Below are 18,174 nucleotides of genomic sequence, written 5' to 3'. Positions count from 1 at the left end.
ATCATGTACAGAGCAAAACAAAACCAACAATGAACTCATCCTGCTTAGGGGATTAAGTATTGTGTGTTTATCCAAAGCTTGATATATTGTTTTCTTCTGTGCAGTAAAATGATTTAAAACACATCAACGAGCCACACTGCTGCACTGGGTGACATGTTCCTTCACCACAAAGAGTTTGGGCACAATGGTTTGTTTAGAAATGGCTCCACAGACTGAAAACATCAATCACATTTTCAGTCTCAGGAGAGTAGTTCCATGTAAGGCAGACAACACTGCACATGTGTGGAAATGCGTTACGTATACAGTGTTTTGCTAGCTTGTTGCGCTACATATCACAACCTCTTGACTTTGTACTGAAGTTCTCTGAGAAATTTACGACGTAGCACAAAGTCAACTATAATTTTTGTGTCACCCAGTGCAGCGGAGTGGCTCATTGATGTGTTTTTAATAGTTTTTGGACAACAACGAAAGTCTACAGCACAGAGGAATACGATATATTAGGCTCTGGATACACACACAATACTTGTAAGTAGGATGAGTTCATTGTTGGTTTGGCTCCAAACATGAGATTTATTGACAATAAGAAAAATATAGAAAATCACCAGCCAAATCCTTTAAGGAGGTTTAATATTTAGTACTATTAAGTAACAGTAGTAGTAAAAGTATTGGACAAATTGAAATTCTGACCTGATGATAGCACTAGGGGAAGAGTTGAGGGGTAAGTCAGTAAAATTCATCCTCTGGTGACCAAAACTGTCTGTATAAAATTTCATGACAATCCATCCAGTAGCTATTGAGATATTTCAGTCTAGATGCGGTTGACTGACCGTATGACGTCCCTGGAGCTGTTCCGTTAGCATGGCTAAAAAGAGGACTAAAACAGAAAAAGAAGAGAAGTCGATTAATCAACCCTTGTTTTTCTCTTTTAGGCCCTGTGGGAAACCCACAAGAGTAGTGTCTGTATTTAATGGGCCTTCATAAAGTATTTAATACCCCAGCCTTTTCCCTGCATTTTATAATGCTACAGCCTGGATTCAAAAATAATTTAAAATGCATCTCCATACTTTAAATATTCCTTGATGTAATATAATATGGGAAATGAGACAAAAAATGTAAAGCAGTATTGATTCAGTGATAATTCACAGCTTCAACTCTTCTTGGGAACATCTGCACCAGCTTGGCACATTTAGATTTTGCCAATATGGCTCGATCTTGAAGTCATTCCACAGATTTTCTCTGGGATTCAAGTCTGGGCTTTGAGGCTGCTGAAGGACTTGCACATTCTTGTTGTGAAGCCACTCCAGCGTTGATTTGGCAGCATGTTTGAGTCCTGTTGGAGCAGAGATGGTTGGCCTCACTCTCAGGCCTTTGGCACTTACAAACATGCTCTCTCCTCGAGATTTGCCTGTTTGGATTCCCACATTGTTCCTCTTGGACCTCTGGCCAAGTCTGATCACGCTTTGAGGTACGGATGGTGTTGGAGGGTTGATAAGCTTTGTCCGGTTCACAGACACACTTTGCACTACAGCTGAATTGTTTAGAATTTTCACTCATCAGTTCTCAGAGTCTTTTGCGTCAGGCTCTCAAGTCTTTCACACGTCTTTTGACAGACGCCTGGCTGCTGCCATGTGTTGTTTTTCAGGAGAGGCTGACTTCTGAAATTTGTGAAGGGCGGTTCTGTTCTGGTAAAGTTACTCTAATATAATAAAAAAAGAAAGAAAATCACAGGAGTCTTGTCAAAGTGGTTTTGAGGTTCTTGGCAGCCTTCCTGATCAAAGACTTTCTTGGCAGTTTGTTTAGTTTGGTCAAAAACCAGCTCTTGGGAAAGTCTTGGTAATGTAATTTTTGTTCATGTTTTTACCTTTACATACTGTCTAAGTCAAATTGGACCCATTTTTACATTTGAGAGCAGTAAAAACACCCTAAACACCATTAATTTAGCCTGAAATCTCATGACATATATTCTCATTTTCAGTTTGTGCATAATGTAAAAATCTGTAAGAGTTTTACAGATGAACTTTCAGAAACCACATAGAAATATTACCTTACACATGCAGTATATTGTACCTAAACCCATAGAACCAAAAATCTTTTGCTGCATGAAAACCTAAGTTTTTCTAAGATAATTATTATTACGATAATTCAGGTCTATTTATGAATGTATATGTTAACCAGGACTAAAAAGAGTGACGAGAGCATTTTGTCAGTTTACCAGTGAGACTTCAGCTTGTATGTTTGTGTGATGAACAGAGAGGCAGAGAGTTTTGGGTACACAGAAAGCACTGCTTTATTGACTGCACTGGACTGGACTGGATTGGTCTGGACTGGATCAGATGGGACTGGGACTCCACCAGATGAGGGTGGGAGTTAGGGGGGAGTGTGTGGTCAGAGTTGGGGAGGGTGGGGGGAGGGAGGGGAGGGGGGAGGGTAGGGGCAGACAGGTTGTGAGTGGGCGGGGTCATAGTGGGATGCAGCCATCATTAAGGCAACACAAACAGCATGCAGATACAGTCACAGGAAACATCGTCATCATCATCATATTGCTTTTCAAAGTCTCGCTTAAAACATCGAAATTGTACAAAAAGGAAGAAAATAGGTTTTTCGCACTAATGAAAAATACATTTTTTGATTTTTCCCTCCTACAAAGAAGATTCTAATACAAGAAAATAAATATAGCAAAAAAAGCCAAAAAATAATTTAAAATAGCTCTTCTTTTTCATATATGTTCAATAGTTCTCTTTGCTATTAACAAATGGCACAACATTCTTTGAAACAAAGAATACAGAAGGATAAACTCCTGCAACATTCATATTATTGTATTGAAGAACTGATGCAGAGTAGAGGAGAAACTGGACACGACAGCAGAGATTTTAACACCTTTTTATAAGGACAAATAAGACAGGAGGAGGAGGAGGAGAAGCTGGTGTCCAGCTCTGCTTTGATTGGACGATGCTGATTGGTATTCAAATAGTGCCTAAACAATTTGGTGTTGCAGAATGACACCCGATAATGTTTAAAAAATGTCTTGAGAGAGCAGAGAGAAGGGAGAGACTGTTCAAACAAGAATCAGCTCGATTAATTAACCTTATTTCAACCAACAAGGACATATAAGTGCTTAAAATAACGGATTAACATAAAAATAGGATATTCATAAGTGCTTATAGGAGAAAGTACTGAGAAGTTATAACAAAAAAGTTGCTTGTTAAAAGTTGCTGAAATTTTGAACACCAAAACTCCACTGAATTCTTGTTTTATAATGTTTTTTTTTTTTTTTAAAACCTGAGGGAGAAAACTTTGTGAATCGCAGATCATGAGAGACAGGAGCGAGAATTCTATTTGTTATTTATGAGTGTCAGAAACTGCCTGCTCTGCACGGAGGAGAAGATGGGACGAAGAACGAAGGGAGGAAAGAGCGAGAGAAGACACGAAGTGGAGCAGAAAATACAAAAAGCATCAGAGGGAAGGAAAGTCGGGTGGAAAGATGGAGGAAAGAGTGAAATGCATCACACAGATACATCCACAGTAAACTGGCTGAATCTGAAAACACTTTTTTGTTTTCTCTCCGTTTTGGCTCCTCGTCCACTCTGAGCTGGTGTTTCACTCAACTGAAAATGGTCACCAGAGTGGATGAATGCTTTCACTTTGCATGTGGAAAACTTAACTTTTTTTGGATGATCTAAGCCTGTTAGGAGCAAAAAAATAAAGTTTCTGTTGCCTCCAACCTTCTCTGTGATCAGTAATGTGAGACGTCAATATATCCAATCACTCCGCACAGCTGTCGTTATTAGCCTGTATTTCTGCTGATTTTGTCAGAGGACATAAAGTTGTTATTGTGGCCGTCATTTATTTTATTTAATCATTTATTGTATTCATGTTTTAAAATGTTTTTATTCTCTCTTATCCATTTTATTTATCTATTTTTTTATTTTGAATCTATTTTGTTGGTTTAACCATTTTATTTCTTGTGTGCATTAGTCTCAAACTGTTATCCTGTTTATGTTTGTGCTATATTATTATCAGCTTGTCAGTCACCTGTAAAGCACTTTGATTTTTGCACGATCCTGTAGGAAAGCTGCTGTACAAATAAAGTCTGAGTTTGTCTCAGCGCAGCGTAGAAATTCAACAGAAACTGAAAAATATTTAAGTGAGAATGACTTAACTGTGAGTTTATCAGTATTAAAACACAGTGTAAGTGTTAACGTAGAGAAAGAAGGGACAGAACTGAGGTTTAACCAGACCGTCTGTCCCACTGCTGACCAGATGTTGGCTGGGATGCAGTTTATTGTTTGCTGACTGAAAGAGGATGAAGAAGCGGCGATTTAGCTGATTTTGCATTTTTTTTTTTGTCAGTTGTTTCATTGTGGATGCAGATTTAGAGGACAATGACCTAAATGTGTGAACAGTGTTTTCAAAATTTAGCCGGAGTGGTATGGACAAAGTCTAAGAGGTAAATGAAGGAGAGGAGGAGAGGGAGGAGGAGGAGGAGGAGGAGGAAGAAAAGGAGGTTAGGAGAACAAAGGTCGGTCACCTTACTGGGAAAGCAGATGAACTGCTGTACAGTTTTAACTACATTTAACCCAGAGTCGCTCTCGTCACACACACACACACACGACCAGGATAACTGTGTGCTTTCACTCACACACACACAACATACACACCTGTCTGCATACACACAGCCAGTATTATCAGAGAAACACACACAAGCATACAGAGGGACTGCACTTTCCCCAATTTATGTAATCAAAACACATAATCCTTCCCTGCTTGAAGTAAAGATTGGACAGTGGAGGCAAATAAATACATATTTGCCTCAGAGGAAGAAGATAAACGTTTGTTTTGTATGTGAGAGAGAGAGAGAAGAAGTCAGTTTATGAAAACAGCAAAGAAGACCAGTAAAGGGAGGGAGACAGATATGGGTAAAAAAAAAAAAATCAGGGGAGAGAAACAAATCAGGGATAGAAAGAGCGGTGAAATTACAAATGGGAGAGAGCAGAGACAGAAATACAGCACAGATGGTCTTAACATGCATCTTAAATCCAGACTGTGTCTAGACGTGATTTATCCAGATTACATTTACACCTGGAAGTAAAGTGTCTCCAGTGCATGCACTGAAATCACTCTTTCCGTCTTAAAACACATTTCCACCCACGACCTTTTGTTATATTTACATCCTGCAGCAGGATGACAAGCAGCACTATGGTATGGCTTTCAAACTGTGAAACATGTGAACTGTTCACTTTGCGTAGCTCTAGCAGGATTTAAATTTAATGTGACCAAATGTAGCTTTGACCAGCGGTGGGAGAGAGAGAGGGAGAGAGAGAGAGAGAGAGAGAGAGAGAGAGAGAGAGAGAGAGAGAGAGAGAGAGAGAGCGGCTTTGGCTCTTCAGTGGGTCTTGGTTGCATTTATACCTCAATTTGTCTGCAATGATATACATCTGAGCAGAGTCTGAACCTCCCAGGAGCCTAATGGTAAAACCAGATGTAAAGGGCAGTTGAATAAATTGCTCAGATTGTGAGTGAGGAACGGTAAATGGGTGGAAAAAAACAGAGAAATTGGACTGATTATGTTGTGAGAGAATGAAAGAGGAGAAAAAGAGCGTAGTCAAGCGATGTTTCCATCCAGGTTTCAAGTTAGATAGCCAAAAACTTGCTTGGGTGGATTGATTTTTAAAGGATAAAACAGGGGATAGTTCATAATTTTCTTCCTGTCAACATATTTTAATAAAAGATGTGTTTCTGTCTGGCACTCTGTCTGTGGGATTGACTCAAAATAAACTGCAGTGGCCATGTTCATTATGATGAAGGAACATGTCACCCAGAAGGAAAATTAAAGAATATTGCCAGTCTTCTCTTTTAAGACTTGTCATTGATCTTTGCTGTTTGGTTTTTTGTATGAATACAAATAAGAGAGTTATTTATGTTGAAAGTCATGGTAGATGTTAATAAATTTCTGCAACAAAATTGAATCGTTTTCTAGGCTGTCCATGCCATTTCATGCAAATTTGACCTGTTTCCGTTCTGCTTTCCTGATTCGATTGTTACAGTTTGTAAAGGAAATATTTGGATGGAGACCTGGCTGTGGAGAGACTGAGACCAGAGAAAGTACAGAGAGAAAGAGAGAGAGAGAGGGGTGGGGGGGGGGAGATGAGGAGGCGAGAGACGGCATAGAGAAGGGAAGGGCCTGGTGTTGTTTATATTAGCTGCTTGTTAACTTGACTGTGCGGACAAGCTGCAAACAGAACGCAGGGGAAAGAACAAGTTGTACTCTTTCTCTGTCTGCCTTTCTGGCTTCGGTTCAGTAAACATCTCCCTCCTCTCCTCTCTTTTCTATCCATCTCTCTTCTCCCTCTCTCCCCCTCTCTCTCCAGGCCAGAGCAAAGCAATGCAGAGTGCAATGTTTTCCCTCCTCACACGTACTTCCACAACATGTGCCTGTCATTATTTGTCCTTAAAGCTACAGACATCCCTTTTTCTTCTTTGACTTTTTTTTTTCTCTCTCTCTCTCTTTTTTTTTTTTTTTTTTTTTTTTTTGATCGTCCTATGCTTCAAAAGCGTTTTGAAAAGAGCCATGTGCCGGCCAAGGAGGCTGATCACCGGACAGGAGAGGAGAAAGGGAGAAAGGAGGAGTTGTGGGCAGGAGGGACACAACAGGAGGGGAGGTTGTTTTTTTTTGTTTTTTTTAAGGGATTCAGGATGGAGCAGAAGAGGATATTTTGCTGCTGGTGGAAGGAGGAGGAAGATGTTAGATGGCGGAGGCAGAGTAAGGTGCGCAGTTTGTGCAGATGGGAGCTTTAGTCGTATAAACATTTCTTGGAGCTGCTCTGGAGGCTGAAGTGATCTGACTGGTTGTGTTGAACCTTAGTAGGTGGAGCCAGAGACACTTTAAAATCCACAGATTAACCGATACTGAAACTTACTGGTCGTTGCAGCCCTGATGTGATTTATGTATTTCTTAGAAATCAAGTGTCAGGTGGTGAAATGAGTGGTATAGGAAATATCGTCAAATAATCTGTGGGGTTTCCTGGTTGCCTAGAGGTGGAGGAGGTGCCGATCAAGGGGTTTTAGTCGCTTAGTTGGCATTCCCCATCTCTTTTTCCTCTCATTTCCTGTCATCTTGCCACTGTTGCTGTCCAATAAAGCCATTAATAGCCCCACAAAAAAAAGAGCAACAAGCAACAGAAGTGTTGTTCCAACAGAAGTGTGTAATCTCTGCAGGGCTGCAACTACTTGGATAATTGTTTGGTTTATAAAATATCAGAAAATAGTAGAAAGCTAGTTCTCCTAACTGACCTTCTAGGTTCAAACCGGCTGTATTTGCGTCTGTTAATCTTTGTGTGCCAGTTAGCTACGCTGCAACTTCATGAATGAATGGGGAAAAAAAAGCCCTCTGATTCAAATCACTTTCTTTGATTCAGATTTAACTCAACAACTGAGCTTGTTTTGCCTCCACAGCATCTTTGCCTGTGAGAAGTGTTTGCATAACTAAACCTCCGATCTGTGCAGTGTGTCTGGGTTGTGGATGTTGAGACCTTGAAGCCATAACTTTGCTGTAACGGAGAGGAGAGCAAAGCGCCAGTAAAAACAGAGGAAGCAGATAATGAGTCAGCTTTCTAGTTTGATACGAGCCACGACGGCCAGCTAAAGCGTTACCAAAAAAAAAAAAAAAAGAAAAAGAAAAAAAAAAACAGCTTGCAAAGGCTTTTTCAAAACACGGAAAAGGAAAATGTCTAGTAGTAGTAGTAGTAGTTGAACAGTATTATACATTATTGTAAATGTGTATAAACTCCAGTGGTCGGTAGGTGGGTGGGTTTGTATGGCTGGCGTAGGACAATAAAGCAAGGACTAGACAATGATATCACAAACAGGAAGCACTGAGCAGTCAGTGGATCTCGCTCAATGACACGACTAAAAGTCAGTCTGTGTTTCCAAATGGATTAAACAGTGAAAGTTCTCTGTCATTTTGAGCCATCTCTCAATTCAACTTATGTCAAGAATCAGAGATTTCAGTTGTAGATACATTTAAAATCCAATATACATCATCCAGTATTATTAATAATCCCACTGGCCTTTGTTAAGGATAATGACAGCTGTCACTTGAGCCCAGCAGGCGTTTTATGTCATCACACTTGCTTAATTGAATGCTCACTTTGTGGGGGAAAAAAAAAACATGGTGTGAGAAGAAGGCATTGTTCAATCCTGGCTTCACTGACCTGACGACAGCCTCAAACCACTTTCTTATTGGATGAAGGAGCAACCACAGAGAAAGAGAGACAGCCTATGAACAGCATCCTGATGCCCTTCTGGTTCCTCAAAACCACCTCAGCGCAATAATCATGTTTTGTCTTGCGGTTGCGGTTTCATTCACCTGGTGTGACACCTGGATTTGAGGAGCTATTTTTAGTTTTTCTGTGAAAGTCAAACAGATGGTTGCGTTGCACAAATGGCTTTGTACAATAAAATGTACCAGTGTTTTGTCAGTGGATGGTCCTAACCTGCCTTCCTGCTTTAAACATGATCTTTGCCCAGCTGAGGAAGTTCTGAGGAACCCAGCCCTACTTGTGCAGTGATGTCTTTCCAAGGAGTTTTACAACAGTGTCGGTACAGTAGACAGCAGCTGTGTGAATTGTAGGCGAGGTTCCAATTACCTGCAGCAATCAGTGTTGGCCTTTAACCAGCTTTTCAGCAGCAGTCTAGATGGAATGCGGCGCTCCGCTGGATGTGTGTGTAGGTGTGTTTCTGACCTACCATTACATTTACGATGCCCACCAGCTTATTTCTCTGGTGTAGGATTCATGCCAACACCTGGAGGAGAGGGTTTTGTTCCGACACATGCACCAGCTCATCACTTAGAAAATTGTATATTTATCCATTACGCATAATGTCTTGACCATGCACTCTTAATTGCGCAGTAAGCTGGCACAGAAGAACAAAAACCTCCAATATTTCACCAGATCTTCTGCTGATAATGACACTGATGCTGCACTCATGACTGATGTTACAGATTAAACCCTGAAAAAAAACAAAAAAACAAAAAAAATACCAGAAAAAAAACCTAATCCGGATCACATATCATGTGGATATCTGACCTGACAGAGTTGCAATATTCAAAGATCATCAGAGCACATTTTGGGCTGTCAGCCAACACCCACACCGGCGTACCACACAGAGGACAGCGATGCTTTGAAGTTGTATTCTAGTGGATATTGATAAAAAGAACCTGCAAAAGACTCCAGTCTACAGTATCTACGAAGCGGAAGGAGAGGGCATTGAAGCCACACTGTAAATATAGAATAATAACCAGTTTGTGTTTACTAAGGCTGCACGGTATCTAGTGGAAAAAAAAAAAAATTCTAATTTGCAATCATCAAAATGGCAATTTTCCTGACAAGGTACCACGGCGCTGGCTTAAAACAGGAGATAATCTTCAGAATCTCACTTAACCACCTCCACAAATATCTGTGGAGGAAATTCAGCCAAAATCTTTTTTTTCTGCCAGTACTGTGCAGCCTTAGCATTTGCTACTACATGTTAAGGCCATACATGTGAGGCCTTGTCTAATACCACTGTCTACAAAGTCAGGCTACTCTGAACATTGAATATTGAAACCAACATTACATTTTTCTGTCTTAGCAACACATGAATGGTAACAACCACCCGGTGGAGGATTCGTGGGATGTATCGATAACTTCACCGCGTCCTCACCTCGAAACACAAGCTTTGTTGCTGTTATTGTTGTTGTATGTGTCGTTATGGTCAGTTTCCATGGGGGTTGTAATAGCGGTAGCCAACATAGAAGTCCAGGATCCTCCACCTGTCCTTTATTTATGCTGTTTTACAAAATTCAGCTTTAGACAATATTCTGCACACTTCCTGTCTTTCAAAACAGGGTTTTTTTTTCCAGACTTTTCCTCTCTATGGCGAAAAAGAGAAGGAAGCCTCATGTGTGGAGGACCAACAATGTGAATCTTCTACGATGGCTACACCTGAAGGACAAAGGAGACAGAGACGCTTCGCTGTCACCAGTAATAATACTCTCCTGCTGTTAGAGGGCATTTCACTCTGAGTAAACTCATACTTCCTGATGCAGTCAGGACCGCACATATACATAAAAAACTAGTCATCTTGTACATTATAACCCTGTTATACCAGCTCTGGTTTGTGTGTGTGTGGTTGTGTGTGTGAGCTGTATGTTGCAAGTTCAGTTCAGCAGCATTTGGCTTTTTCTGAAGGGGGTTAATATGTGTGTGTTTAATGACCAGCCTGTTGCTGAGGCGACAGGTTTTTTTCCTATGTGAACCCCAGTGAATGCAGATCTGGGAGAATCCAGGTTGGGTTTATTGGTGGTGGTGTAGTTTATTTAACAGTGCCCCCTGCAGTAGAGGAGGTCACATAACATTGCGCTGCCGTGCCTGAGCTTACGGCATTTCTGACTGAACCGTGAACTCGAGCTGGGTCGACCAAGGTTCGGAAACTGGATTAAAACCGAGCTGACCTGGGCAGCGCTGGCAGAGTTCCTTGTCTAACATTCCTCATCTTGAAAAACCGGAGACGGAGCATGTGTATGTGTGTAGATAAGATGTAAATATGCTGCCTTGATTACACGGATCTGTTCTTTGGCGTGGTCACTTCAGGCAGGTTAGAAGCTGTCCGTACAGAAAAAACAGAGGAAGTAGATTGGACCTGCACCTCTCTTTAAGTGTCTGTTCTTGAGGCCTGCTTCAAGCAGCCCTTAAAGATCACTTTTGATGCTTCATTTCACCCTAATTTGGGTCCAGATGGGTGGGGTCTTGGCTCCAAGAAGGCTAAGAAAATGAAAGGAAAGTCCCTTCTTGTAGTTGATACAAGAAGGGACTACTATTATCCGACCTGTCCCACTCATCTGGTAACTTAAAGAAGTTCAAATGAGCATTAATTATTAGAGAGTAGAGACTATTAAACCCAGTGCTGATGGTCATATGGTCATACTGAGAGAAGAAACATGCTCAGTAGTAGTCATGTAGGATTTCAAACAGTGAAGTTTGCCAAATTAGGAAGTTTCTAGACATACACACATCACTATATATATATATATGTATATATATATATATACTGTATGATATAAAATATGTATATATATGTATCTACGTCTTGCGTCGCTTTTTCGATAAATCTTTTAAGCCTTTTATTCTTTTTTAAAAGTTTTTTTTAAACCCCTGAGAATACCACGGACTGCTTTAGGTACAAAATACAACTCTCTGAGAGAACAAAAAGTATTAAAAAAAAACCAAAAACAAAAACAAACAAATTTACAAACAACTCAATTCAAGAACTTAAGAGCGCAGGCCTCTGAAGCTGATCATTACATTGTCATCATTCATCTAAGAAGAACAGTTGCAGCAGAGCCATCGGTTACAGGAGCTTGGCCACGTCAAACTTCACCCGCAGCCATGTTTGTGCCATAAACCTGTTCGATGTGTGACTAAATAAAACAATGTTGGCCATCTTATTAAACTAGTATCATGAATAGAATAGTTGGGTCCAAAGTATGACTGACTAATTTCCCTTGATATAGTAAACAAAAATAACTGTGACTTTTGAGGACTTCACTACCTAGAAACACTTAAAAAACAGATTTTTATAACATGCAAGCCAATGTAGTTAAAAGCTCAGAAAAAGCTAATGGGTAGACCTTTGCGTTGAGATTATTTTGTCAAATGCTTTCTCACCACTGGAGAAGGAATGAGACTCTCTTCAGCGACTCAACCAGATGCAAATGGGAGGCTCTTTCTTGTTTTCTGCAGCCTTTGTGATTTAGGCCAATATTTAGGTATATATTTACACGAGAAACTTCAATAATGAAGCATCATGTTTTTGATTCATACCACTAAAGTGAGCACTGACACCATCTAAAGTAAACATGGTTTGGATGGGTGTTTATTTCCATGCAGAGGCAGTGACATGGTGCTCATAGTGCAACCTGACCAAACTCTTGTTTATCAATGGCTCCGGACTGCAGTGATCTAGTCACAGGTGAGGGGGAGTGGGGGGGGGGGCACAGAACAATAGGCAGCTCTTTGCGCTGATAGTACGTTGTGGCTCTGCTTTGCTAACTGTTGCAGATGCTTTGTTGATTAATGGCAAACGCTGCATTTACATCCTTATTTCAGGCACTAGACAATTAAGGTGACGAGGAGCCCGATGCTGGCTACACTCTGGAACCAATCCAACGGGATTTCCTTTCAGTTTGATTGTTACAAATCCGATTGAGAAATGACTGATTGATCTACTTACTGATTGTTTGGTTGATTGAGAAGAAGGTTGTAAGGGGTGGGGTGTGGGTGGGTGGGGGATGGGGGGGGAGGGTTTGAGGGGGAGGCAGGGGCACAGGGCGAGCGACAGAAGGCACAGAGTTTCTACGATGATTTTTCTCCAAAAAATTCAGGAAAAAAAGAACTCAGAATTAGGAAGAATTTAAAAGCAGCTGAAAAAAGTCAGATCAAATATTTCAACAACGGCTGTGAGCAAAAGGGATTTGCTTATAGTAGTATGTGTGTCAGTATGTGTGTGTTTGTGTCTCTGTGTGACAATCAGAATGAGCATCAGGGTTGGAGTCAATTGTTCTGCTATTCAAAAAACTGGAAAATCTGGAGATCTGTGTTTTTTTGTTTTGTTGGGTTTTTTTTTTTTTAAGTCTGTGAAGATAAATTTGAGAATGAAGGCTTTAGTGTACATTTTGGAGTCGACATGATGAGAATTGACCCCAACCCTGCATGAACATGTATTATACACACAATTGCTTACGTTACAGCTCTTATGACTAGCTAGTTGTGCTTCTCAAGGCTGAATACGTGTTGTCCCATGTCACCCTCTGTACATATTCAGACCAACTCTGGTGTGAAATTGTCTTTCCACTGAACATATTCAAGAAAACAAGGACTCATTGGATGCATCTCAGGCCATATAGACCAGGAGTGAAGCAGACCCTGAAACCAGCTTGAATAATAATAATAATAATAATGCCCCGAAGTGTTTGTTCCCAAGTCTGGCAGATACCACAGACATGAGGCCAGAACTGGGTACTTCAACGCCCAGAAACAAAATGAATCTGAAATACAAAACAAACAAACAAAAACAAAAAAAAAAAAAAGACTCAAGGTAATGTTCATCTCCTATTTGTTGAAGGTATCGCATTTTGTGGTGAGCTAACAACAAACTACAGTCCGGTGGAGAAGCTTTACTGTACGACAGACAAACAGCTACATTCAAATTCCCCCGAAAAAACAAAGCAGGTAAGAGCTGAAGAGATTTTCCACTGGTAAACGTGACAGGGATTTGGTTGAACAAAGCCATCCAGCCATGTTTTGTATATCGTATACTGGGCACAGATAGAGAAACAATTAACCAGCGGGACTCAAAGACTGGGACTCTGCTTGGATAATTGTGTATATGTGTGTGTGTGTGTGTGTGTGTGTGTGTGTGTGTAGAGGGTGTGTTTGTATGAGTCTCAGTTCTCTAGGATGCCAGCACGCCCATTCTCAGCAGGTCCTCGTTCCCAGAATGCAACTGCGGCAAGCGGAGTTTGCGCCCACCGGAGCGCGTGTCCAAGTCGCTCTGCTCGCCGTCAGAGAAATACCCATCAGTCTCAGCTGTGTCCAGGGACGCGTCTTTTGCTGTGAAGGGCAGGTCCATGGACTCTGCTACACCTCCACTGATGCCCCTCCCTCTGGATTTACCCTGGCGGGACAGACGGAGCCGCGGGGCCCCGCCGCGAAGGACCACCCCTGTGACGGGCACCGTGACCCCTGGGCTAGAGGCCGGATATGGGGACGAGCTCGCGCTGAAACCAGGTCCAGCTCCTGATACAACACCGTTCCCAGTGTGGACGCTGTCCCACGGGCCGCGGTCCTCCGAGATGTGACAGGAATCCATTTTGGAGATGGGTGGCTGTGGCGCTGGGTCCCTGTGCAGGTCAGAGCTCCTGGTCTGGTGGTGATGAAGGTGGTGGTGGTGTAGGGTCTTGGAGGAGCCCCTGGGCCTTTCCCCTTTGCGGGCCGCTTGACCGGGCTTTTCCTCCGCCACACTCGCCCAGAGGCTCTTTGCAGTGGAAGGGCTGCTAGCTGCGGAGGCGGCTGCAGCAGACAGTAGCGCGTCCGGCTGGGCGGGGGCAGTGGATTGCGGGTGTCCACGAGCGCGGGGCTTGTTGCTCCCTCGTGGTTTGCGGCCCAGCTGGGGCGTTTTCCAGGTGGACTGCATGGAGTTCTCCATCATCAGATTCAGCAGGCTCTCCTCGCCCTGCAGGAGCTGCATGAGAGGAGGAGAACAAGAGAGGAGGTGAGGAAAGGTTAACAGAAGGAAAAGAAAAAAGAGAGGGAAGGAAAGAGCAAACAGGAGATAAAGGGATGAGAATTAAAAGGAGGGCCGATAAGAGAAAATCAGACGGGGGGGAAAAAAAGAGAGCAGTTAATGTTTCAAGGTGCAATAAATGAGTTTTACACAAAATGTTCACGCTGTATTTGGAAATCTGGTTGTAGATCAATACAACAATTAACTCGCCTGTTACTCGGGTTTCTGGTTTTGAAACCTCACATTCTTGCCTGTAATATTTTGGAACAGAAACTCCCCACCCACCACCACCTACCCACATTTCCAACTGCTCAACAGTAGAAGATTTGAGCAACAGCAAGACATTTTTACTGTCGAACAAAAGAGCAAACGACAAAGCCGAGGTATTTTAAAAGCATTTTACATTGTAATCTATTGCTTTATGTTTATTATTAGTATAATCATAAGATCTCTAACTCGCTCTGTTGTATTGTGATAAAAGAGCTGAATTATTGTGATTGCTCTTATACAGATTTCTCTTCCTAAGCGTATCATGTTTTCATATCAAAATCTCATTCTATTTTATTGAAAAATGATCATGTTCCTGTTATTTTCTTGTCCCTAAACAATGGAGTTATATCATGCATTCTGGTTGGAGCCCCCTGCCAATTAATACAAAAACAGAACATTCCTCAGGAGAACAGCAGGTCAGCCACAGTGCAGCTCTGCTCTGACCATCAGCTCTCTCGCTGAACTGATCAACCCACAATGAGAAGTGAGCAAAACTTAAAATTCCACTCATATAAAAGATTCAGTCTAAAAGTCTTGGTCCTGACTCATCCTTTAAACTGTTAGAATGATCTGATTAGCTCAGTGAACTATTGTACATCATGCACCATATCCTGCCTAGCATAAATCATACAATACGATGGATCCATAAATTAATCATCTCTTTAAGTGTCGGTGGTGATGCTAACTTGAATAGTTTTATGCCATTAAGTATTTGCTGTTGAAGGACAATTTCACAATTATTCGAGTCCGTCTTCAAACAACAGTCAGGCGCCCAAATGAACACTGAAACAGGTTTTGCTCGCTGTAATCTTTCTTCCTGTTCATACTGACCATTAGAAGATCACTTCAAAAAAAAGTGCTTACAATGTAAGTGATGGGGGATAAACAGACTCACAGGTCAGTCTCTAAACGCTTCAAAGATCTCTGATTGTCTGGTATTGCAAGACTGAGGGGATAAAATCCACACTCCATGTTTTGAGCAAAACTTTATTTGAAAGTTTATCTGAAGATAATATGAGACTTCAGCCATCTGAGTTTGTCAAATAAAGGGGATATCTTCCACAGTTACAGTCTTTTTAGTAAAATTTTCCCTCTTTGTGTGTCAACGGACAGTGTTTTCCTGTTCAGCTGCAGTATAAGAATGACAAAAAGAGGGAATTTGGCATTAAAAACACAGTAACTTTGAAAGATATTGACTTGATTTGACTAATTTGGACGGCTGAAGCCTCATATTACCTTCAAATAAACTTTTAAATACATTTAAAAGAAGGGCTGTGGACTTTGCCCCCCATCACTTACATTTAAAGTGCATTATGAAGGGATCTCTTAATGTTCAGTATGAACAGGAGGAATGATTACAACAAGTAAAACCTGTTTAATGTTCATTTGGGCACCTGATTACTGTTTTAAGACAGACTTGAAAAATTGTGAATCCGTCCTTTAAGGTTATTTTGTTATTAAAGGTGATGCACAGCTATGACTGGTTGTAGCAGTGCTCCATTTTACTCCACTGTAAACACTGTTAACATAAGTTAGAGGGAAATTGATTTTGGATTAGCACATGTGTGGAAAAGTTACTTTCTTCCTGGTTGGAGCTTCAGTTCTTTAACGGAGCTTCATGCTAGATTTCGGTGCATCGACGGGGCAAAAATGACTTCTCTGCGTATTCTTTTATTGCAATTAATGAGCAGAGAAAGTTGATACAGTTGATTATGATAGTCAATCAATTTGTTTGAAAGTTTACTCCTTGCAAAAATACATCCACCTAACTTTGGATGTCCATCTCAGTCAGGTCTGTAGGCAGGATATTTCCTTATTTGGCTCCTTTCACCAGTGAAGTAGACTGGGATTCAGTTCAAGAGGTGATGGACTGTTTGACTGTGCTGCTGATTTTGAATTTTGCCATGTGCGCTGTTGTTTGCTGCCAAGAGCCGGACTGCAGCTCCGTCGAATATATAATCCTACTCCTCCTTTTAACTCCATGCTGTCTGCATGCACTGGCCCTCTTAGGAGTGAAATTAAGTCCAGCTTGCGCTCCACTTTTTTAAAAGTATCAAATAAATCAAAAATCCACAACTGAATTCAATCTATTGCTGCATTATCAAAGCAGTATCTACTGTATGTAGATACTGAAGCCCTACCTGATCGGAGAGCAGGCTGCCACTCTTGTCCCGATGTTGGGCACCCAGAGCCCACTGGCTGAGCATGTCATCAGCGGTGATCTGGACCGACTGGGCGAGCCAGCTGTCGAACAAAGAGTTGTCCAATGGGAAGGACTTTGACAAACCTGGGGGAGGTGGAAGGGACATGAGCAGGGGGAGAAAGAGATGGATTATAAGAAGACAGAGACAAAGGGAGAGATTGAGCAGTAGTGGTAAGTGATGTAAAGGTGAGAGGAAAAGAGAAAGGAGAAAATTGGTACGGATGAGGGGAAGAAAGAGAGACGGAGAGAAGGGGGAGAGAGAGACAAAGCAGACAGGTAAGGGGTGCTGAACATTTTTCATACATAAAAAAAAAAAAATACAGAATAAGGTGCCTTTAAAGTGAATGAGGAGATGAAAGTAATTGTCTTTCAAATGAAGTCAAGAAGTAAAAGGAACAAATAGAGCTCCAATGCTGAATATCCCACACTTCTATTAAATACAGGGTTAGCTTCAATTCACTGTCGATTCACTCCATTCAAAAATGACACTTCAATTCTAATAGTAATAATTAGGCTTTTTGATTTTTTTCATTAAAAACTGGCTATGAATCACATTCCCAGTTTTCGAATGTTAAAGAGAAGCATCTGGGACGACTTATCGTTCAGCAATCAAAGCATAAATCTAAAACAAAATAATGCGAAACCTGCAAAGTCTCCTCGCTAGAAAAAGGATATAGCATATGACGACATGTCTGAGTGTTCATTAAGTAAAAACAGCATAACATGTAAAGGCAAGTGAAGGCTGCGTCTGTGATATTCTTGTTTGTTTATGTTAATTATACCAAACATCTCTGAATGAATATAATCAAAATTGTTATGTAACATCTCAAAATTGATGTTCATCTCTCACATGGCGCTTGGTCACATGGTCTTATTACATGACAAACAGAAACACAGAGCTCACTTTAGTTTGAAAAAATGAAATAAAATAAAAAAAAAAACAACTTATCACAGTGACATTAACTGTAGGCAGCCAATAAGCTCCAAATCCAAACTTGCCATTTCTGTGGCTTCATCAATAATGAAGATATAAACCCATTTTACAGCAGAAATCCTGTTTCCTGTCTCCTTCCCAACACCGCTTTCTCCACACTCTGGTCTGTGTACAGGACTGTGTGCAGCATGAGTGTGTGTTCGGTATTGTGTGTGTATGTGGGAGGCTACAGACAAAGCTCCTTCCTTTTAAGTGTGTGTGTGTCTCTGTATAATTAGGAGATTTTCATGGCTCCTTTTCTATCATTGTGGGCTGTGAAAGTGCTGCCAAAGCACTGTGTGTCTGTCTGTGGCGTTTTTAGTCTTTCTTAGTCTGACACACACACACACACAAACTCATACACAATGCAGTAAAGACAGTGACGCTTGAAGAGAAGAGAACAGAG

The 18,174-nt window shown here is 41.2% G+C and overlaps 1 protein-coding gene across 1 annotated transcript in view; it reads right to left on the bottom strand.

Moving 5' to 3' along the window:
* Positions 1 to 2,269: 2,269 nt before the first annotated feature.
* The window catches only part of jade2 (jade family PHD finger 2), a 212,419-nt gene continuing 196,514 nt past the window's right edge, over positions 2,270 to 18,174 (bottom strand). The window contains exons 13-14 of the mRNA XM_067608584.1: positions 16,734 to 16,879; positions 2,270 to 14,280 (exon numbers count right to left, since the gene is read on the bottom strand). Of these exons, the coding sequence (XP_067464685.1) occupies positions 13,492 to 14,280; positions 16,734 to 16,879 (935 nt within the window). The 3' untranslated portion in view covers positions 2,270 to 13,491. The remainder of the gene's footprint in view (positions 14,281 to 16,733; positions 16,880 to 18,174) is intronic.

Source organism: Thunnus thynnus, chromosome 13 (genome assembly GCF_963924715.1).
Source record: "Thunnus thynnus chromosome 13, fThuThy2.1, whole genome shotgun sequence".
In the NCBI taxonomy this organism is placed as follows: Eukaryota; Metazoa; Chordata; class Actinopteri; order Scombriformes; family Scombridae; genus Thunnus; species Thunnus thynnus.
The sequence above is the reverse complement of the archived record's forward strand: the minus strand, read 5'-3'. Positions and strand labels throughout refer to the sequence as shown.